Source organism: Sorex araneus, chromosome X, assembly GCF_027595985.1.
Source record: "Sorex araneus isolate mSorAra2 chromosome X, mSorAra2.pri, whole genome shotgun sequence".
NCBI classification, from domain to species: Eukaryota; Metazoa; Chordata; class Mammalia; order Eulipotyphla; family Soricidae; genus Sorex; species Sorex araneus.
This window is the reverse complement of record NC_073313.1, coordinates 53147726-53171853: the sequence shown is the minus strand read 5'-3', so window position 1 is coordinate 53171853 and position 24128 is coordinate 53147726. Positions and strand designations below refer to the sequence as shown.

The following is a 24128-nucleotide window of genomic DNA, read 5'->3' as shown; positions in this document are numbered from 1 at the left end:
CTCTCTAATCTATAGAGAAGTAACATAAAGAACTATGGAAGTGATGACCTGAAGTTAGGTCAAGAGGACACTTAGCACTCAGTGATTTAGCCAAGAGTTAATACTGCATTATTTCTATATTGGTTGGAAAGTGGTTTGTCGCCATAAATTCCAAAATGTTCCCTTAGGGTCTTCCAGATGGCTACAAGATCCTGAATTCAAAGCCTCATTATCAGCATTATCAGACTCAATGATCAGGGCTCTAGGCCTATAGTTCTATCCTTTTCTTTTTTGCCACACCTGGCATACTGAGGCTCTGCATTCAGAGATCACTTCTGGCCAAGATGTGTGTGTGGAAGGGAGGTGAAATTTGTGGTGCCAAGGATCAAACCCAGGTTGGCTGATTTCAAGGCAAGTAACTCAACACACTGTACTAATTTCTCCATCCCCCCCTATTTGTTCTTATTATATCTTATTATGGAGTAGGTAAAGCTCCAAACCTGCTGTACTATCGCTCCAGCCCTAATATTTTACTTCTTTGTTTGTTACACTTCAGTAAAAACTCATAGCTCTGTAAAGCTGATTTTATTCACAAGTTTTCATAAAACCAAGAAAAAGCATCCCATAAGGATTTTATTCATATTAGAGAAGGAGACTTTTGTGATTTTCCTCTTTCCTCAGAGAAGGGCATTATAGCATACCTCCAAATTCCCCCCTTTACACACAGGTTTGTTTTCACTATGCCATTCTCTAAGTGGGTGTACATCTAACACAAGCTCCCTGAGAAGACACACAAATGTTGAGGGCACTGCAAAGGTGGAATGGTGTCAGATAAGAAAGGATCCCACCCACCAGAACATCATTTTATTAGTCTTTTTTTACAATACTTTAGGTAAGTTTTCTTTAAAAGAATGGATATTGGGCCTGGAGCAATAGCACAGCGGGTAGGGTGTTTGCCTTGCACAAGGCTGACCCAGGTTTGATTCCCAGCATCCCAAATTGTCCCTTGAGCACCACCAGGGGAAATTCCTGAGTGCAGAACCTGGAGTAACCACTGTGCATTGCCGGGTATGACCCAAAAAGCAAAAAAAAAATGGATATTAAGACTAAAAAAAGGAAATCAAACACTTTAAAAGACATCTCACTAAGAATGCTTCAGAAAGCAGCCAAGCCCCTAAGGTACCAAGATGGCAAAAAAATTAAGTGTGAATACACAGCAGTTTTGTCACCAAGATTCCCAAACAACCTAATTTACATCTTCTTCCTAAGCCACCCTATGTTTTTATTTTTATTTTAATTGAATCACCATGAATTACAAAATTATAAAGTTATTTATGTTTGAGTCTCAAGCGTACAATGTTCCAACACTAATCCCTTCACCAGTGTCTACTTCCCTCCACCAATTTCCCTCCTCAGTTTCCCCCTGTCCACCGCCAGCCTGCCTCATTGGCAAGCACTTTCTTCTTTTTACTTCCCTTTAAGAACTGTGGCTTCCACAAGCAAGGCCCAGCTGTTTGGGTTCCAGGACTAAATCTCCATGCCACATGGTGGCAGAGGTGCCAGGCTGTCCCTCCCTGGCTCGCCGCCCACTTGTCAGCCTGGGTGTCACCCCCACAGTGTACCTCCGGGTGCCATCTTAGCACACCAAAAGCCTTGGTCCAGAGACACCTAATTGAATCCCAAAATGGATTAGTGCCCTACATAAATGTCTCTGGAACTCAACCATTTACAATCTAGGATTCCAGAAATGCATGGCCACAGCATCCATGGTATTCAAAATGAGCAATGGACAATAAATGATCTAACATCTACCCCTGGAAGGCAGGCTTGAATGGTGGTGGAAAAATTCGAGCAAAAGATAATGCCCCAAAGTAGAGAGAATACTGGGGAAATTGCCCAACATGGAGGCACGGTGAGGACTAGGATGGAGGTGGGATATACTGGGGACACTGGTGGTGGAAAGTGTGTGCTGGTGGAATGATGGGTGTTTGATCATTATATGGCTGAATCTCGAACATGAGAGCTTTGTAACTATATCTCACAGTGATTCAATAAAAAATAAAGGTAATGTGGTATAAATGCCCAATTCAATCAGCTTAATCAACGGCTGAATAAATAGCAGTACTCCTACATCTAAAAAAAGAGAATTGTGTTCTACTGTAGCTGATAGGGTAGCACACATGTCCCTTTACCTCCTTTTAGCACAATCTCTCCACCAGAGTGACCACTTTCCTTCACTATTTTCATACTAATCTCTTCCCTGACCTATTCCCTTTACCCTGACAAGCCACCAGTGATTTTAAATCTGTAACCCTTGCCCCTGGCAAATTATTACCTTATTTTTGAGATTATTTATATAGAGGGATAGGAGATAGGAGGCAGCAGCAAGCTTGGAAGCCTTCGCCTCGATAAAGGCATAGTTCTGCAGTGTCAACTCACAGATGAAGTGGGACAAGGTCACGGTCTGCTTGTTAGTAGGAACAAACTGAAAGCAGAAAGACAGGCTCAGTCAATTTAGAAAGTTCATCAAGAAGACCTGCTGCACCCAGTCTCTCCAGTTAAAGGCCTAAATACCTCTTTGAGTAATACAGCACTCCAGCTAGTATGATTAACTCTCAGGACTCCACTCCTAAATCACAAGCGTTTTAGTGGGGATAATGATATTTGCAGTGGGACTTGCCATTAATAGGAGTTTTAATGAAATTATCAAGTGTGCATTTCGTACCTTCTCCCAAGTACCAAATGTACAAGCCATCTTTTGAAGCACTAATGTCCCCCAGCTTTGACTTTACACTTGCTTCTACCCTAGGAGGTGTTTCTTATGTTTCTTCCTCCTCATTTATTTTCTGAATTTTTACAATTTTTAAAAATTTAGGCACCACAATTTACAAAGCAGACAACAATAGCATTTCAGGCATAAAATGTTCCAACTCCAATCCCACCATCAACGGCAGAGTCTCTGCACTAATCTTCAAATTCCCCCACACACAGCTTGCCTCCTTAACATTAACATACAACTTAATATTTTTTAACATACAACTTAATATTTTTTAACATACAACTTAATTTTAACATACAACTTAATATTTTTAAGTTATAAATATTGCAGTTTGGGGCCCAGCCCTACAGTCAGTTGTACTGCCTCTGGTGGTTTGAATACATCAGATACCTCACTTCTTACCTCTGATTGTTTAAAATTATAATCACAACAGAGAAAAAAGTACACAATATCATGCTGTGAAATACAATGGATCATTGTAAGTAAGTTCCCTTATAACTAATGAGATTCATAAGAAAGAAGAGAACCTTGCGAAGTATCTCCCTCAAACTTCCCACGTGTCCTGATTAAAGAAAGTTCTTTTTCTTCCCTTATTCAGTGCTCTCCTTAGAACTTACAGGCACATAATGGAAATTTGCCATTTCTACACTACCCCACACCCCTGCCACATATATACCATCATCATGCTGTCAATCTCTAATTTAGGAGGCTAAGGAAGAAAATTACCCTTCTTCCCAAGTGTCCTTTTCCCTCACCTGACACACAGGTAGCACTCTAGGCATAGAAGAGACTAAACCAGTAGTGGGAAAATAAAGATGTGCTTCACTCCTCTTACCTTAGCATAGGCATGCAGAAAATGATAGGCAATGGGAATGTTGATATCAAAGTCGAGGGTTTGCAGAACTTTAATTTCCATGTTAATCATCTCATGTCGTGAATACATATCATCGCAGACGTACAGGAAGTCCTCCATACAAGGTGGCTTGGGTTCCTAAAGGTTCAGTGAAAAGGCAGTCACAAGGAAAGACACTTCAAACTGTTTGTGTTTGAAGATGACAAACAGAAAATCAGATAGGGAGAGAAGTGAAAGAGACAGCCACACTTCTTGGCATATGCTTTCAAGGGCATATGATTGAAAGGCAGCTTCTGGTTCATTTGAGTGGCATATCTGAGAAAAAAAATAGTGAGAAATAAGAAACCTGCCCCAAACTGCACCACCAGAGAGATTAGACTCTCTGTAGAGAAGGCCCTGTTGGTGACTTCTTAAAGCATTCAAGGAAACGTAATATGACAAAGGGACTGGGAACAGTTATCTCTCCTGAGGAGTGAGTGTTGGGTATGGGAAATCTCAGGCCTATTCTGGGAAGAGGGAGGAAATGAAAGCTATAGACAGGAAGGCATAAAGATGGAAAATAAGCCTGTAATTTTGTTCCTAGTCTAAAGAACAAGAAACAATGTTTGGGAGGGGACACCACTAGGGTATAACACAGTGAGAGAGACACAAACAGGCACAAAGAGTGCTTAAGTAAATACTATGGACTCCAGAAGGTGAGAAGATATGCATGGAGGGCTAGACCTAGGTCAGACTGAGGATAACAAGAACCCCTATCTGGGAGTGCCTTTTTATGTTTCCTGCCTCTACATAATGAACCCTGTTTTTGGAAAGACATCTAAGAGGCAGGAAGACCTTAACACTTTTCCCTACTTGCAGTTAACTGCCTTGCACACAGCTGTCCCCAGTTCAATCCTGAACCCAGAGCCAGAAATATCCTTGATCACCACCAGATGTGGCTCAAATCAACAACCCACCCCCCCGAAATAAATCCACTCTAAATAGAGTAAAATTGCTTATCTAAGCTCCTAAACCCTAAGGTTCTATACAACTACTCAATCTGAAGGAAAAATGTGAGTTAAACATGAACAGTTAGCATCTATGGAAAATCCAAGAAATAATATGGAGTATCATTTTGGAGGAAAGGCCTCATTTTTCACTGCTGCTTCAAAAAAGAACTATTCCACATGGGTTCATTATTATACCCAAAATGTCACGTTTTCTTCCATATCTCCAGCATCTAGACTTCAAAATGTTTTTTTACTTACAAGGGTAATTCAAGAATGAAAAGGCTCACTGAGCTTCCCAGCCGTCGGTGCCTGCGCACTGCGCACGCGGCCCCCGGACCCCATCTCCAGCCAGTGTCCAGCGGACAGGGACTCCGCCCCTCGCCACCACTGAACCTGCGCCTCCTGCTTCCACATTCAGGTGCGCCTCTTCCCTTCACTAAGCTTCCCAGCCGTGGGTGCCTGCGCACTGCACAAGCGGCTCCCAGACCCCATCTCCAGCCAGCGACCAGTGGCCAGGAGGGGCGTGGCCTTTGGTAGTGGGCGTGGCCCTGCTTCAGTGGGCGTGGTCGCCGGGAGCAGCGGCCGCAGTTATTTTCTCCTGTTCTAGTGTACTTGACAGACACTGCAATCCTCATTAACTAACTTTGTGGAGATCTTCCCTGTTACCTCAAACACAAAAGACTAAACTTACCACTAGCCTACTCCAATTGCACCAAAATATCGAAAACTCACGAAAAGAGATTAGCTCTAGTGAGCTGGAAGGTCCAACCTCCATACAACCGTGACAGCTTGAAGAAAAAGAGCAAATCCACACAGCAAGGAAAGGACGAAGAAGAGTCCAGAAGCTTCAGCAGGGGTTTCCCACAAATGTAATCTCTCAGATAAAGACATCAGAGAAGAAATTCTGAGAGTGTTCATTGAACTTAAAGTAACGGTGGAGCAGTCAGTGAAGAAATTACGGGAAGAAATGAGAGCAGAAATAGGAAAGCTACATTCAGAAATGTCATGAATAAAAGACACTGTAGACGAAATAAAAAAACACAGTTGGAGCCCTCAACAGTAGAATGGCTACAGCTGAAGAGAGAATTAGTGAGCTTGAAGATGAACAGAAATCCCACAGGCTACAACAAACAACTAGGAAAGATCTTAAAATAGCTCTAGGGCGAATCGGAGACCTAAAGGATGATGCCAAGAGGAATAACATAAGAATCATTGGAGTTCCAGAAGGACAGGGAGGCAACCCTAATGAGAAAGCCACAGTTAAAGAAATCATTGCTGAAAAGTTCCCAGAGTTCGATAATGCAGATGTTCAGATCCTACGAGCCAGAAGGGTGCAAGCTAGAAGGGACCACAATAAAAAGACTCCAAGACATATCATAGTCCGAATGATGGATGCCACGAATAGGGACACAATACTGCAAGCAGCAAGGTCAAAAAAAAAGAAATCACATACAAAGGAGCACTCCTTAGATTCACAGCAGACTTATCAGAGGAAACCCTCCAAGGCAGAAAACAATGTTGGGATATAGTGAAAAAACTCAATGAAATGAACACCTCACCACGGATACTTTAACTGGCTAAGCTCTCACTCAAACTTGAAGGAACCATACACAATTTCATGGATAAATAAAACTAAGGAACTTCATAGACTCACAAACAAGCTTAAAAGCAGTACTAAAGGGGCTTTTGTAAGACAAGGAAAAACCCCACAAGAACAACAAACCCCGCAGAAAGATGACACAAAATCCCATGACAATAATCTCTCTCAATGTCAATGGCCTACATGCATCAATTAAAACACAGAGTGGAAAAATGGATTTGGAAACAAAACTCAACATTCTGCTGCCTACAAGAAACACACCTGAGCAGTCACAGACTCAAAGTCAAAGGATGGAAAACAATCCTGCAAGCAAACAACTCCCTCAAAAAAGCTGGGGTGGCCATACTAGTATCCGACAACATAGATTTCAGGTTTAAAAAGATTAGAAGGGACAGTGAATGTCACTTTCTATTTATCAAAGATATGTACAACAGGAAGAAATCACGCTCTTAAACGTACACGCACATAAGGAGCGACCAGCTAAATACTTAAAACAAGTCCTAACAGACTTTAAGGAGGACATCGCTAGCAGCACAATAGTAGTCAGAGACATCAACACTGCCTTATCACCCCTGGATAGATCGACAAGAATAAAACCCACCAAGGAAATACTGACACTGAAGGAAAAAATAGAAAAGAGAGGCCTAATAGACCTATACAGGGCTTTACACCCCAAAAAAGAAAAAATACACATTCTTTTCCAGTGCACACGGGACATTTTCCAAAATAGACCACATACTGGGCCATAAAACATACCTCCATAGAATCGGAAAAATAGAAATTGTATCAACTACCTTCTCAGACCACGATGCAGAGAATCAAACACAGACACAGAGAATCAAAGCAAGCACCTGGAAATTAAACAGTTCAGTGTTGGACAGTGAGTGACTCAGGAAGGAAATCAAGGAAGAAAGAGAAACCTCGAAACAAATGAAAATGAAGACACAAGCTACCAAAACCTATGAGACGCAGCTAAAGCTGTGTTAGGGGAAAATTTATAGCTCTGCAAGCATTCCTTAGGAAGGAAGAAAGGGCCTACACAGATAACTTGACTTCACAGCTCAAGGCTTAGAAAAAGACCAAAAATAGGAACCAAAACCAGACAGAAGAAAGGAAATAATAAAAATTAGAGCAGAAATTAACGACATGGAAACCCAGAAAACAATCCGAAACGTCAATGAAACCAAGGGCTGGTTCTTTGAGAAAATAAACAAGATTGATAAACTGCTAGCAAGACTCACAAAGAAAGAAAGAGAGAGAACCTTAATAAACCAAATCAGGAAAGAAAAGGGGGACATCACAACAGAAACCAATGAAATTCAAAAGATCATCAGAGACTACTTTGAAAGTCTATATGCCACAAAACAGGAGAACCTAAAAGAAATGGATGAATTCCTTGACTTCTACAATCTCCCATGACTGAACCAAGAAGACTTGGATACCTGAATAGACCCATTAATACCAACCAAATTGAAATTGCAATCAAAAGTCTCCCCAAAAACAAAAGCCCAGGTCCAGATGGATTCACTGGCGAATTCTTCCAAACATTTAAAGAAGACCTGTTGCCAGTCCTCCTCAAGCTTTTCCAGGAAATTAAAGAAACAGGAACTCTCCCAAATGGTTTCTATGAAGCAATATCTCCCTAATACCAGAAGCAAACAAAGACAGCACTAACAAAGAAAATTATAGAAAAATATCCCTGATGCACACCAATGCGAAGATCGTCAACAAAATATTAGCAAATAGGATCCAACAACTCATCAAAAAGATAATACACCATGACCAAGTGGGAATTATCCCAGGGGTGCAAGGATTGTTTAACATTCGGAAATCAATCAACATAATCCACCATATCAACAAAAGTAAAGATAACATCCATATGATCATATCAATAGATGCAGAAAAGCATTTGACAAGATCCAATATCCGTTCATGATGAAAACTCTCACCAAAATGGGTATTCGAGGAACTTTCCTCAAGATAGTCAAAGCCATCTATCACAAGCCTATGGCAAGCATTATCCTCAATGGGGAAAAACTAAGGGCCTTTCCTCTAAGATCAGCGATAAGACAAGGATGCCCACTCTCACCACTTCTCTTCAATACAGTACTGGAAGTACTTGCGATAGCTGTTAGACAAGAAAAAGCGATTAAGAGCATTCAGATAGGAAAGGAAGAAATCAAACTCTCACTATTTGCAGACAATATGATACTATATCTAGAGAAGCCTAAAGCCTCTACTAAGAAACTCTTAGAAACAATAGACTCGTACAGTAAAGTTGCAGGCTATAAAATCAATACCCAAAAATCAATGGCCTTCCTATATGCAAAAAATGAGACAGAGGAAAGGGACATAAAAAAGCAATCCCATTCACAATTGTGCCCCAGAAAATCCAGTACCTCGGAATCAGCTTAACTAAGGAAATAAAAGACCTTTATAAAGAAAACTACAAGACGCTCCTCCATAAAATAAAAGAGGATGTGAGGAAATGGAAACATATCCCCTGCTCATGGTTAGGGAGAATCAACATTGTCAAAATGGCAATACTCCCCAAAGCATTATACATATTCAACGCGATCCCTATAAGGATATTCATGACATTCTTCAAAGAAATGGATCAAGCAATCCTGAAATTTATATGGAACAAAAAATGCCCACGGATTGCTAAAACAATTCTAGGGAAAAAGATGATGGAAGGCATCACCCTTCTCAACCTCAAACTTTACTACAAAGCGGTAATAATCAAAATAGCATGGTACTAGAACAAAGGCAGAGCCGCAGACCAATGGAACAGGTTGGAATATCCCTACACACAACCCCAAATATAACCACCTAATCTTTTAAAAGGGAGCAAGAAATATGCAGTGGAGCAAGGAAAGCCTTTTTAACAAATGGTACTGGCACAACTGGACAACCACATGCAAAAGAATGGGCTTAGACCTCGACCTGACACCATGCACAAAAATCAGATCAAAATGGATTAAAGACATCAACATTAGACTACAAACCATAAGATACATTGAGGACAAGGTCGGCAAAACCCTCCACGATATTGAAGCTAACAGTTTCTTCAAGGATGACATGCAACTGACCAACCAAGAGGAACCAGAGATATACAAATGGCACTACATTAAACTAAGAAGCTTCTGCACTGCAAAAGATACAGTGACCAGAATACAAAGACAGTCTACAGAGTGGGAAATGATATTCAATACCCATCTGATAAGGGGTGATATCAAGTGTATATAAGGCACTGGTTGAATTCTACAAGAAGAAAACATCCAACCCCATAAGAAAATGGGGCAAAGAAATGAAAAGAAACTTTCCCAAGGAAGAGATACGTATGGCCAAAAGGCATATGAAAAAGTGCTCTACATCATTAATCATCAGGGAGATGCAGATCAAAACAACCATGAGATACCACCTCACACCATACAGACTGGCACACATCCAAAACAACAAAAGCAACCGCTGTTGGAGAGGATGTGGGGAGAAAGGAACCCTTCTACACTGCTGGTGGGAATGCCGACTGGTTCAGTCCTTCTGGAAAACAATATGGAAGCTTCTCAAAAATTTGAAATTGAGCTCCCATTTGACCCAGCAATATCACTACTAGGAATATACCCCAAAAAGCAAAAAAGTATAGTCGAAATGACATCTGCACTTATATGTAACATTGCAGCACTGTTTACAATAGCCAGAATCTGGGAAAAACCTGAGTGCCCGAGAACAGATGACTGGTTAAAGAAACTCTGGTATTTCTATACAATGGAATACTATGCAGCTGTTAGGAAAAATGAAGTCATGAACTTTGTGTATAAGTGTATCAACATGGAAAGTATCATGCTAGTGAAATGAGTCAGAAAGAGAGAGACAGACAGAAAGATTGCACTCATGGAAAACAAATTATCAATTGCTTCCTTTTCAGCAGGTCTGACTTTAGGGGAGAGACTCTCCAAACAGTAATAGTGAGTTTTGTTGAAATAATGAATGCAATCAAAGTGAAAGTAAAGTGAAGTTTATTAGTTACACAGGCGTGGGGGGCTAGGGGTGGGGGGTTATTGGTGTGGGGGTGCGGGGTGGAGCTATACTGTGATTCTTGGTGGTGGAATATGTGCACTGGTGAAGGAATGGGTATTCGAGCATTGTATAACTAAGACTTAAACCTGAAAACTTTGTAACTTTCCACATGGCGACTCAATAAAAAAAAATTAAAAAAGAAAGATTGCACTCATCTGTGGAATATAAAATAACAGAGTAGGAGACTAATATCCAAGAATAGTAGAAATAAGTACCAGTAGGTTGGCTCCATGGCTTGGAATCTGGTTTCACATGCTGGGGAAAAAAGGCAGCTCAGATAGAGAAGGGAACACCAAGTAAAATGTGGTTGGAGATCCCGCCTGGGATGGGAGATTTGTGCTGAAAGTAGACTAGAGACTGAACACAATGGCCACTCAATACCCCTATTGCAAACCACAACACCCAATTGGAGAGAGAGAACAAAAGGGAATACCCTGCCACAGAGGCAGGGTGGGGAGGGGGGAGATGGAATTGGGGGGTGGGAGGAATACTGGGTCTATTGGTGGTTGAGAATGGGCACTGGTGGAGGGATGTGTTTGTGAACACTGTATGAGGGAAAAACAAGCTCGAAAATGTGTGAATCTGTATCTGTACACCCTCATGGTGATTCACTAATTAAAGAATAAAATAAATTTTTAAAAAAAAGAATGAAAAGGCTGCAGAGGATAGAGATTCGTGAACAAGATGAAAGATGAAAGTTTTAAAAAGAACAACCAACAATTTAATTAGTCACATCTATAAGCATACATTTGCAAAGAGGAAGTGGAAGAATCTAAAACTCAGCAATGCATATATCACCACTGCCACTCAATGCTACTTTCTCTAGTGGAGAAATTTTTTATGTGACTATGAATGCAATTGTATACACATATAAATGCATATATTCACCAGTGTATACACATGTATGATATATATTTATACACATAGGTATACAAAATATATACATACATATGCATGAAATATCTGGTATGGAACAAAACCTCATTAGTTATTTACAGATTGTATGGGTTCAGACTTACCTCAAATTTTGCTGCAACAAGAAAAGCTGTAGAACCAAGGAGTTGTAGCTTTTCCTTTCTGCATATTACCTCCATAAGATAGAGATCTATCAGCTTCACTGCTAAGTACAAGGTCTCATGACTCATCTCAAAGGTCACCTAGAAGAAACACAAGCAAGGTAAGAATCTGCATATTATCAAGCTACAAAGACATGTCCAAAACGATTCAGCCTACCTGACACGCAGAATTAAGGAGAGTGGAGTTACAAGACTTGATCAGCTTATTATACTCAGTTTATGTTTGATTGTAACTCAAACATAAAAGCTCTTAAATGTATCTCATGGTGATTGAATAAATAAAATTTTTAAAGACCTGATCAGCTGAGACTGCTATGGATGAAAAAACCCTTTTGTGGACCCAAAAGGCACTATGTAAGGATGTTTATGCTCCTGTTTAGGGAACCACTATTCACACTAGCCAAAATCTGGAAACAACTCAATTGGCAAAGAACATATGACAGGATAAAGAAATTGTGATGGGCATGCCAGAGATATAGTTCAGAGGTTGAGGCCATTTTACTTCATATAGTCAACCATATTAGATCCCTAACATTGCATTTAGTTCCCTGAACACTGCCAAAAGTGAATCCTGAGCATATAGCAAGGAGTAAACCCCAAGCACTGCTGGTGTCACCCAAAATAGGAGAAAAATGAAAGAAATGAATTGTGGTGCATATACACAATGAAACACTACCTGGCTGTAAGAAAGGACAAAATCAAGCAATTTGGCACTATGCAGATCAATCTGATGAATATCATGCTAAGTATAGTCAGTCAGAAGGAGAGAGACACAGAATGATCTCTTATATGCAGGCTATATAAAGAAATATAGTAAGGGAATAAAATATGGTCAAAGGCAACAGAACACGGAAAATTAGCCTACAGAACTGAGACAATGATAGTCGAGGAGTGTGGGTGGAAAGGCACACTCTGGTGGAAGGTGATATTCTGGTGAAGGGAACACTGGTAGAACTAAAATGTTATATGCATAAAACCTTATCATAAACAATACTGTAAATCATGGTACCTCAAATAAATTTTAAGTATCTTTTGAATTAAAAATTCCTTTTTCTAGTTCTTGATTCTATCTTCAGTGCCTTGGAGTATCTTGTCATTATCTATACCTGGACATTTGGGAAGTTGAGCAGTCTTTTATTTAATTTATTCTTTTATTGAATCACCATGTGGAAATTTACAAAGCTTTCAGGTTTAAGTCTCAGTTATACAATGCTTGAATACCCATCCCTTCACCAGTGCACATATTCCACCACCGAGAATCATAGTATACCTCCTCCCCTCTCCCCCCACCACCTCATCCCTCCACCCCGCCTGTGTAGCTGGTAAATTTCACTTTACTTTCCCTTTACTTTGATTACATTCAATATATCAACAAAAAACTCACTATCATTGTTTGGATTTTCTCCCCCCTAAAGTCGACCTACTGAAAAGGAAGCATTTGATAATTTGTTTTCCATTGCTGAGAATGAAGAGATATGAGGTTGAGTGGCCGCACTAGCCGCCGCAGGATTTAGATTTCTGTATTTTAGTATTTTAGTAACTAAGTCCAGAAAAATATCTGCCAGAAATTGCATCACTGTAAGCTTGCACCTCTCAGCTACTTTATATTCCACATATGAGTGCAATCTTTCTGTTTGTCTCTTTTTTTCTGGCTCATTTCACTCAGCATGATACTTTCTATGTTGATCCACTTATATGCAAATTTCATGACTTCATGTTTTCTGACAGCTACATAGTATTCCGCTGTGTAGATATACCAGTCTTATAAATCAGAGATGTTCAACCTTCTCTATGAGTATCTTAAATGAACTCTCTCTCCTTGATCCCCAACACCTATATTCTTGCTTACCCTATTTGCTACTACCTTATACAGCAAACTCTCCACATGATCATGTTTATTTCACTCTGAAATATAAAGACTTGCTTCTTAGTTTATTCACTCAGTAGCTTCTATTCCCTATTAGATACGTTATTAAAATCTATGGATTAAGAAAAGTATCAATAGTACCATCTGGTAATGAGGTAAGGGACTAGATGAGCCAGAATGTGATTAAAGCATTACTAATAGAACCCTTGTTTCCAATTTTCCTGGTACTGCCTACACCAATTCCAAGAAACTATACACTCTAACTCTAATCCTAGTTAGAGCTGGCCATATGGCATGCTTTCCAAATGAGTCAAAGCTTGCCTTGTTTGTGTAAGTGGAGCCCTTTAGACATATATCTTATCAAATAAACACTTTTATAATAATGAGCAGAAAGTATTCCTGCCTGAAATGATTGCACTCCCTCAGCCAGAATGCAGTTTAGGAAACAGAACATAAGATTTGGTCACTCACCCAACCTTCAAGGAGCTTCTTCCTCATAACCCTTTGTGTTCTTTCTTCAAGAAGAATAAAATAGACTTTTCCAATACTTCAACCATGCATGAATGGTTTCTTTAATGTTTGCCCAAGTAGTTGTTCAGTTATTGCCATATGACCACCAAATACAGTCCAATTTCTAACTTAATTTCCCATTGCCATGTAAAACAAGTTCATGGGTTCTGAGGATTAGGATATATACAAGTAATTCTGTTTATTATATTTTTCATGGGAATACCATAAGAAAAAGAAAGGGTGATCCTATAAAGATTAAGGCTATTGGCTATTTTCTTATTTATCAAGAACTGAGGTCAAATAATTTCATACAGAGTACACTGGTGTGGAAAGAGCAGCAGTTCTCTGACACAAATGATAAAGCCAGTGCTTACAGACTCTCTTAGTACTTCACATAGGCACTTGCCAGCCATTCACTTTTACTGGTATCAAGTGGTAACATCTATAAGTGTGGGTAAAAATCTGATTAACTGGCTGAAATCTAGAGTCAATAACGTTTAAATCTGAAGCCTCTCCTTAAATTGAGACAACAGTCTTTAAGCACAAGCTTGCCACTTGGAAAAACGTGAAACAAGTCTGTTATTACTTCCTGTGACAACCCTCCAAATACTGAAGGCAGCTATTATGTTGCTTATAAACTTTCTCCAGTTTAGGCCAAATAAATAACTTGAGTTCACTGAGCTATGCTTCACATGCTATAATTTTCTGACCTCTTGATATCAGTCTACATATGAGAAGCCTTACTCCATGCCTGTCAGAGAAGAGTGACAGTGCTCTCACAGCCACTAAAAATGTGGACAAGAAGTCTGCCATTTACAGTTTCCAGATTCTCACAACTGTCTTTGACTAATCTGCTCTTTCAATTTTTCATAAAAAAACTGTATTTATTTGGAGACAAAAAAATAGGGAAATAAGTAAATCAAAACCACGATAAAAAATATTATTCAGCTCCAAATAAGGAAACAAATTTTACAAAAATAAACTCAAAATTTCCAAGACTATTTTCTAGTAAGATGAATAAACACAGATATAAATTAGATATAAAAAAGAAGTAATTATTCAAGAAAAATATTGTGAGAAATCAGAATGACTACTTATTAATTTTTTCACTTCAAAGAAGTAAAATCACTTTTCAAAGGAATTAATCTCAACAAGACCTGAGAAGATGCAAAATCTTTGAAAATAGATCACTCTGAAAATAAAAAAAAACTGTAATCTATTACAACAATATTACATAACACAAACCTGTAATAGAATCAGTATCTTAGACTGTAACAAAACCAAATATGTAATTTCAAAGACTACTTTGTACTTAGTTCTGTACTACCTTAAAGAACTAAGATGTAAGAGATCTGGAGACAGTGAGTAAAACCTTGAGAAACAAGATTAGATTCTATAAATCTTCACACAAACATAAACATACAAAATCAAAATGAAAATGAAGACAGGCAGGAAAACTAAAGAAAGAACATATTAATTCATCTGAACCAAGGAAAGATTAAGCCTTTAGTTGTAAAAAACACAAACTATACTGGACAAAATTAATGAAAACAGATAAAGAAGAAATATCAAAAATATTTAAAGGAACATAAATATTAAAAAACTATCTAGACCAAGGCCAGGGATGTAGCTATGTGGTGCAGCAGATGTCTTGCCTGTGTGAGGCCCTGGGTTTGAACTTCAGCACGAGTACCATATACCCCATGAGCACTACTGGGTGTCACCTCACTCAGTAGCATTTTAATATGAAATATTAATAGTAATAATATAGATCAAAAGTCTACATTGTTTTAACTATAACTAAGAAACATAGGAAACTGTCTCATCTTTCTTGACAAGTATACAAAATAGGGTTAATTAAATTATGTCTATGTGCATATAATAGAATATTAATGCAACATTTTAAAAGGATAAAGTACCTGGATTAGGGAAAGAACTGAAAAGGTTGGAGCAAATAGTCTGCTTAGGAGATCGATTCCAGTTCATCCCTGGCAACATATGACTACCCCACCCCCAGCACTGCCAGCCAAGAAGCATTGTATTTCGGGACTCAGGCACCAAACCTCAGGTCCATGAAGCTGGCAGAGTATCACCAGACTTGATCTCAGGTACCTTGGGAGCTACTCTAATCTCCCCACAAAAAGAACAAAGTAGAGATACATTTATATGGAAAGATTACTACAGTTTATCTTTGTTTGGAATTTTTTTTATTTGGAGGGGACTATACCTAGCAGTGCTTAGGAGCACTGCTATTCCTGAGATTGGAGGTTCCTCCCAGCATTGCTCTGGGAACCATGCTGTGGAGCCAGGGATCAAATCAAGCCTTCTTATATGCAAAGCACGCACAGACCATTGAGTTATCTCTCCAGCCACAGTCCAGAGCTTTATTTTGTCTGGAGGCCACACCCAGCAACACTCAGAGCTTACTACTGGCTCAGTGTTCAGGGATCACTCCTGAGAGGGTTCAGAGGACCATATGGGGTTCTGGAAAGCTAATCAGGATAGCACTTGGACAAAGCAAACACCTTAACCACTACACTCTCTCTCCAGCTTCAGTCCATATATTATTTTTTTGTTTTTGTAATGTAGGAGCACTACTATTTATTCATCCATTGATTAAGCTGACTGAATTGGGTATGAACTACACAATACTTTTTTAATCCAGAATGTTAATTTTATTTTAATGTTTTGTTATTATTTCACCTTTTTTGATTCACTGTGAGATACAGTTACAAAGCTTTCATGTTTGAGCTTTGGTCATACAATCATCAAACACCCATCACTTCACCAACATTTTCCAGTTCTCCAGTTTTTCAGTAGCTTGGCAGTCACACCCACAATCTGCCCCCAGTTGCATGTAATTACATCAACGGCCAAGACCTAGGGACTATAAACTAAAGCTCCCAGAAGAGAGCGCCACAGAATGTCCTGACCCCATGCCAGGCTGTCTTCACCGGGGCACCTGAAGACAGCACATTTTCCACCACTAGAATCCCCAGTATTCTCCCTCCCACCACTGTTCCAACCCTTCCCCTGCCTGTGTGGCAGGCAACTTCCCCCATACTCTTTCTACCTTGGTTACATTTGGTATTTCGACACCAGTACCACTACCAATCAAACTTGCTGAAAAGGCAATGCTAGACAATTTGTTTTGTATTCCTTGTTATAGATAGAATATAATATCCAGGAAATTATGTGTCATTCTTTTCTGGGAGTGTTAGTTTATAGTCTCTGGGTTTTGCCACTGATGAGATTACATGGTGTCAGGGGCAGCTTGTGGGTGTGACTGCCAAGCTACTGGAAAATTGAGGACCTGGGGGGAGGAGGTCTAGTCCTGATCTATGCGGGCTCGAATATTTAAGTCATGGGTTCCCGCATACCTGGGTTTTCCTGCCGGTCCGCTCTTTGGTGAGGTTGTCTTGGGTGAGGCTCGTCCTCTCTTGGTTGAGGCTCATCCGAGCATGTGGAGAGTGGCCTTGAGCATGGTGGCCAGTTGGGTTCTGGAAGTTTACGGCTGCCAGGGTTGTTTGGGGCAGGGAGGGGAACTCAACCTGCCCCCCTTCAAGGTGCCCCAGTGAAGACAGCCTGGCATGGGGTCAGGACATTCTGTGGCGCTCTCTTCTGGGAGCTCTAGTTTATAGTCCCTAGGTCTTGGCCATTGATGTAATTACATGGAACTGGGGGCAGTTTGTGGGTGACTGCCAAGCTACTGAAAAACTGGAGACTTGGAGGGAGGAGGCCTAGTCCTGATCCAAGCGGGCCTGGAGATCTCAGTCACAGGTTCCCGCCTACCTCCACACTACAGGCCCTAACTGCGTCTTCTGATCTCTTTCGAGATTTATGGGTCTCTGAAATAATGCCAATAAATGAACTTATATAGCTGACCTGGAGGTGGATTTTGGGTATGTCTCCCACATACCTATGTTTTGGCTGTTTAATTTCTTGGTAAACTTGGCCCCAAAGAGTTGGGGTTTGGCCAAAGGCACAGCAGCAATTTGGGAGTATCTGAAAGTCTAAAGTCATTATCAGATACACTCGCCCCGTAGGTACAGGTTGACTTGCTGGTGGCACCATATCCCCCATAGATTATTTTTAAAAGAAAGGAAAACCATTTTCAGAACAATGTTTACAGCATAACAATGTGTGATAGTATAATAATGTGTATACTATAACCTCTTCATATAACAAAACATAAACCCATAAACCATACTCAACACATATGCATACACATATGCATTCGTGTATTACTCATCTAACTTAAGGTTTTGAAAGAAAAAATAATTGACCTATAAAATAGGACATACAAGGAAAGTTTCCATAAAGGTCAATTATAAATAGGGTACTCTGTTTATAGTTACCTCCAAAGAATAAGAATAGAGGAAGGTGGCTGATTTATAAATGCACAGTGTACAAATGTACATATATGTCAATAAACAAGTATAAATGTGTACTAAATGTTATAGTTCAAATTTTTATGACAAAGAGAGATTAAAGTAAGACTGGATGGTGGTACAGTGGGAAGGGTGCTTGCCTTGCAAGCAGCTGAACCAGATTTGATACTTGGCATCCCATGTGGTCCTGCAAACTCACCAGAAGTGATCTCTTAGCGTAGAGCCAGGGGTGACCCCTAAGCACCACTGGTTGTGCCCCCCAAAATAAAAACAAATAAAGTGAGATAGGAAGGTAAAAACAGGATAAATTAACAAAGAGGTAATTGTGGGTGATTATCACTTTGATAAACAGAAAATTTTGCATATAAATCATGCCATCATTTAGCCAAAATTAACTTATATACTGATCTTTTTACCCTATACAGAATACACTGTAGCACTGCAGCCAGCACTGTCCACTTTCTTCCCCTTGTTCATCGATTTGTTCGAGCGGGCACCAGTAACGTCTCCATTGTGAGACTTGCTATTACTGTTTTTGACATACCGAATATGCCACAGGTAGTTTGCCAGGCTCTGCCATGCAGGCGGGATAATCTCAGGAGCTTGCCGGGCTCTCCGAGAGGGACAAAGGAATCAAACCCAGGTCGGACACCTGCAAAGCAAATGCCCTACCCGCTGTGCTATTCCTCCAGTCCAGAGAATACACAATTCCTTTAAATATCAGTGAATCGTTTATAAATACCTATTTCTGAATCCATGAAGAAAATCTCATTAATTTAACAGAAGCAGAAATTATCATTCAGGCCATAATCTCTATGCACAATAAATCTAGAAACTGAAAATAAAAACACAAAACGAAGAAAAGCAAAGTACTTTGAATAAAGGCGTACACAATGATATCAATGATTCAATGATATCAGGGTGAAGGAAGAAATAAAACTTGCAACTACAGATTTAAAAAAAATAATAGCTACAACACTATCTTTCAAAACTAATGGAATGTAGTCAGAATTGTTCCTTAAAAGAAAATGCAGTTTTTACCAGGAGGTTGACTCCATGGCTAGGAGGCTGGCCTCACATTCTGGGGAAAGGGCAACTCAGAGAAGGGATCACCAACTATAATGTAGTCGAAGGCCATGTGGGAGAAGGGAGTTGCGGGCTCAATGAGGGCTAGAGACTGAGCACAGTAGCCACTCAACACCTTTATTGCAAACCACAATAGCTAATTAGAGGGAGAGAACAGAAGGGAATGCCCTGCCACAGTGACAGGGTGGGGTGGGGGGAGATTGGATTGGGGAGGATGGGAGGGATGCTGAGTTTACTGGTGGTGGAGTATGGACACTGGTGAAGGGATCCGGGTTCCCGAACTTTGTATGGGGGAAGCATAAGCACAGATGTGTATAAATCCGTAACTGTACCCTCATGGTGATTCATTAATTAAAAATAAATAAATTTATTTAAAAAAAAAGAAAATGCAGTTTTGGGGCTTTTATTAGGAAGTCAGAAATAAAAACTAAAAATAACAGACTAAAGCATTCATCTCAGGAAGCTAGGAAAAACAAAATATAAAAATAAGAATAAAATAATATGGAAGTAGATGTAAATGAATTTTTAAAACAGAAAACTTTATGTATGTATCGATAAGCTATTTCTTTATCCTGAGGAGTGAAAGTTTCCTTTGCAAAGAAAACTGAGGAAATGAGAACATAAACTCGCATGCAAACATATGAGAGTAAGATAATGTACTATACATACCATTTTGAGTGAGAAAATAATTACAAAGGAATATAAAGTAATGCCAATTATAGTCTATAATAACAATTGTCAAAATAGTCATTAAGTTATTTTTATGATAAAAAGTCATCGAAGAATGGAATACATAAATGCCAATATACATTGATATGTTTATAGGCAAGTTCTTCAAGGAATACATAATCCCTTCATTAAACCTAGGATAGTATAAAAATTTTCTATGTTATGATAAATTTCCTAATATTAATAATTTAGAACAGTGATTCTCAACTGGGCTGGAGCAATAGCACAGCGGTTGGGTGTTCTCCTTTCATGCGGCCGACCAGTGTTTGATTCCTCCGCCCCTCTCGGAGAGCCCGGCAAGCTACCGAGAGTATCTTGCCCACACGGCAGAGTCTGGCAAGCTACCCGTGTGTATTGGATATGCCAAAAACAGTAACAATAAGTCTCTCAATGAGAGACATTACTGGTGCCCGCTCGAACAAATCAATGAGCAACGGGATGACAGTGACAGTGACAGTGATTCTCAACTGGGAAATCATGTGGACCCCCAAGATTTTCCAAGGGGGCCATAACTGAAAATCATATAAATGCAGAGGTATGGCATGAGTTTAGGGCCAACCAGTAAAACTGGGAGGGGTCACAGGAAAAAAAACAAGGTCAGAAGGGAGCCAAGGTGGAAAAAGGCTGAAAAACACTAATCTATGGTATCTGGTACCATAATTTAATAAAAATAACACCTTTCGCCAAACTTAGAAAGATACCCTATTTATGACTACAGATGCAACAATTATTAAAAAATAAGCAAAAAATTAAGCAAAAAGTGTTAAATAAATTAAATATATAAAAATATCAGTTACATTATTAATATACTATCAATGTATTGTAATTAAAATTAAAAGTATAATACTTCAAACATTTTTAAAGGTTCTCAATGAGGCTAGAGAATGTTGAAAACAATTAGCCAATAGCCAACTAAATCCTTTAAAGTCACTGAGACCAGAGAGAAAAGTAAAGCTCCTGTTATAGAGGTAGGCAGGGGGTGAGGTGGGTTGATGGGAGGGAACCTGGGGACACTGGTACTGGGAAATGTACACTGGTGAAGGATAGGTGTTGGAACACTATACTACTGAAATCCAATCATGAACGGCTTTGTAAGGGTCTATCTCACAGTGATTTAATTAAAAAGTTAAAATAAATAAGTCATTGAGACCAGTATTAAGAGAATCTTTTATCTTACTTATTTTTGTTTTTGGGAGTCACACCTAGGGGTTCTCAGGGATTACCTGACTCTGTGCTCCTGGTGGTTCTTGGGACTATACCGAGATCAAATACTGAGACTATTATGAGTGGAGATCAAGCCAAGGTAAGGGGTAGCACTGTAGCACTGTCATCCCATTGTTCATCTATTTGCTTGAGCAGGCACCAGTAACGTCTCCATTGTGAGACTTGTTACTGTTTTTGGCATATCAAATATGCCACAGGAAGCTTGCCAGGCTCTGCCGTGAGGGCGGGATACTCTCAGTAGTTTGCCAGGCTCTCCGAGAGGGACGGAGGAATTGAATCCGGGTCGGCCACACGCAAGGCAAATGCCCTACCTGCTATGCTATCGCTCCTTCCAAGGTAAGGGGTATGCAAAGAAAATGCCTTACCAGCTGTACTGTCTCTTCAACCCCAAACATAATCTTTCAAGCCTCGAAATTATAGGGGCAGAGAAACAGCTTAACAGGCTGATTGCATGTTTTGAATGCATGGGTCTCGGTTTAATCTCTGGGACTGCATAGCCTCCAACGTACTGCCAGGAATGATCCACCGAGCATAGAGATGGCCCCCAAATTTTAAAAAAGGCATAAAAGGTGACCTAATAGTTAAACTTAAAATATAATGGCTTGTAAAGTTCAATATTATAAAAACTCTTGCTATATTTGGGGGCTAGACCTGGGGGTGCTCAGGGCTTATTCCTGGATCTGAGCACAGGGATCACTCCTGGTGAGTTTGGGTGACCATATGTAGTTCGTGGCAAGTGTCCTACCTACTGTACTATCTCTCTGTCCCCATAAAACATTAATTCTCCTCAATTAACCCAAACAATTAATTTTGAATAACTGTCAAATTATTCTACTGCTTATCTGAAAGAGTATATAAGAAAAAAAATCTTTTTTAAAAAGATGTACAAATAAACATGAAGAGGACAGTATAGGCTGGAGAGAAAGCTTAACAGGCAAAGCACATGCTTTGCATGCTGGAGGCCTTGGTTTCAATCTCTCCTTTAATCCCTCCATCTTGGCACTGCATGATCCCCCAAGTACTACAAGGAGTGACTCCCAAACATAGAACCGGGAGTAAACTTTGAGCATGGCTATGGTTCATAAACCAAAGCATATTACAAAGTCATACTTACAAAAACAGTATATTTCTAATGCTAGTATAGGAAAACATACACAATATTCTATCATCTCCATACTGGAAAGACTAAACACAAACCCAAATATGTGATTAAAGGTGTCATTTCAAATCAGTGAAGAGTGAAAACCAGAAACTAGAATTATAATAAATGAACAATATATAAAAAGAATAATAATACCAAGATCAAGTAGTGTTCATCTTAGGAATATTAAGCTGCTTCAGTATCTGAAAATCAAAGTAATGCACCATTTTATAGTCTAAATCCAAATTAAAATTAAATCAAACTTAGCGAAAATCTTTTGACAAAACTCAACAGCAAAGCAGGTATGGAAAGTAATTCCATCAACCTAATCAAGGGTGTCTTAATAAAACACCACAGTAAAGATAATACTAATAGGGTGTGGATAATTAGCATATAAGGTAAGGCCCTTGCCTTGTATGTATTTGGCCACAACCTTGGTTCAATCCCTGGCATAGCATATGGTCCCCTGAGCATTACCACTGGTGACCCCTAAGCATAAAGCCAGGAGGAAGCCCTGAGCATCACCAGATGTGGCAAAATAATAACAATAACAATAACAATAATAATAGTGAAATATTGCTTTTTTAAGAACAAACAGAAAGAAGACAAGGTTGTCATTTATTAATTTTATCCTTATGTATATTCATGCATGTGGGAATAGGGATCTAACTCGGGATCTCACACATGAAATCAGGCACTCTACCACTGAGCTACATCTTGCAGTGATGGCTATCCATTCATATTGCTCATGTTGAACATCATAATAGAAGCCTGTAGGTAATGCAATAAAACAGAAAAATAAAATTTAAAGCAAAAACATTAAAAGGAAGTAATAAAACTGTCTCCATTCACAAATGACATAACTGCCATGTAGATAATTCTAAAAAATCCACCAAAAGAAAAGAATTCCAGTGAATTAATAAGTAAGTTTTAGCAAAGTAACAGAATATAAGATCAAAAAACAAATAGTATTTAAAACTGGCATTGTGTAAAAAAGAAACTTATTTTTAAAAAACTGTTACATTACCAAGGAAGGAAATATTTGGTATGATATAAATTTAACAATGCATGTATGGATATGTGTGGTAAAAAATATTTTTTTCCATAAGTGGTATTGTTGAGTCAAATCGGAGCTCAATTTCTAGTTTTTTGAGAAATGTCCATATTGTTTTCCAAAAAGGCTGAACCAGCCAGCATTCCCACGAGCAGTGAAGAAGTGTCCCTTTCTCCCCACATTCATGCCAACACCGGTTGGATTGCCTTTATTCTTTTGGATACGCCAGTCTCTGTGGTGTGATATGATATCCCATACTTGTTTTGATCTGCATCTCCCTGATGATTAGTGATGAAGAGCATTTTCTCATGTGTCTTTTGGCCATTCAGATTTCCTCTTTGAGAAAGTTTCTGCTCATAACACCATTTTCTGATGGGATTGTATATATCCCGGAAATGCAAAAAAGTACAGTAGAAATGATATCTGCACTTGTATGTTTGTTGCAGCACTATTTAAAATAGCCAGAATCTGGAAAAAAACTGAGTGTCCAATAACAGATGGCTGGTTAAAGAAACTTTGGTACATCTACTTGATGGAATACTATTCAGCTGTTAGAAAATATGAAATTTGCGTATATGTGGATGGATATGGAGAGTATCATGCTAAGTGAAATGAGTCAGAAAGAAAGGGACAGACATAGAATGACTGCACTCATTTGTGGAATATAAAGTAATATAATAGGAGATAAACACCTAAGGATAGTAGAAATAAGTGCCAGCATATCTCCCTAATACCAAAAGCAAACAAAGACACCACTAACAAAGAAAACT

At 39.3% G+C, this 24128-nt stretch overlaps 1 protein-coding gene across 1 annotated transcript in view; it reads right to left on the bottom strand.

The window, feature by feature from the left end:
• CCNB3 (cyclin B3) overlaps positions 1-24128 on the bottom strand; it is a 44927-nt gene that overhangs the window by 2314 nt on the left and 18485 nt on the right. The window contains exons 4-6 of the mRNA XM_004606566.2: positions 11300-11437; positions 3594-3749; positions 2315-2464 (exon numbers count right to left, since the gene is read on the bottom strand). Coding sequence (XP_004606623.2) covers positions 2315-2464; positions 3594-3749; positions 11300-11437 — 444 coding nt within the window. The remainder of the gene's footprint in view (positions 1-2314; positions 2465-3593; positions 3750-11299; positions 11438-24128) is intronic.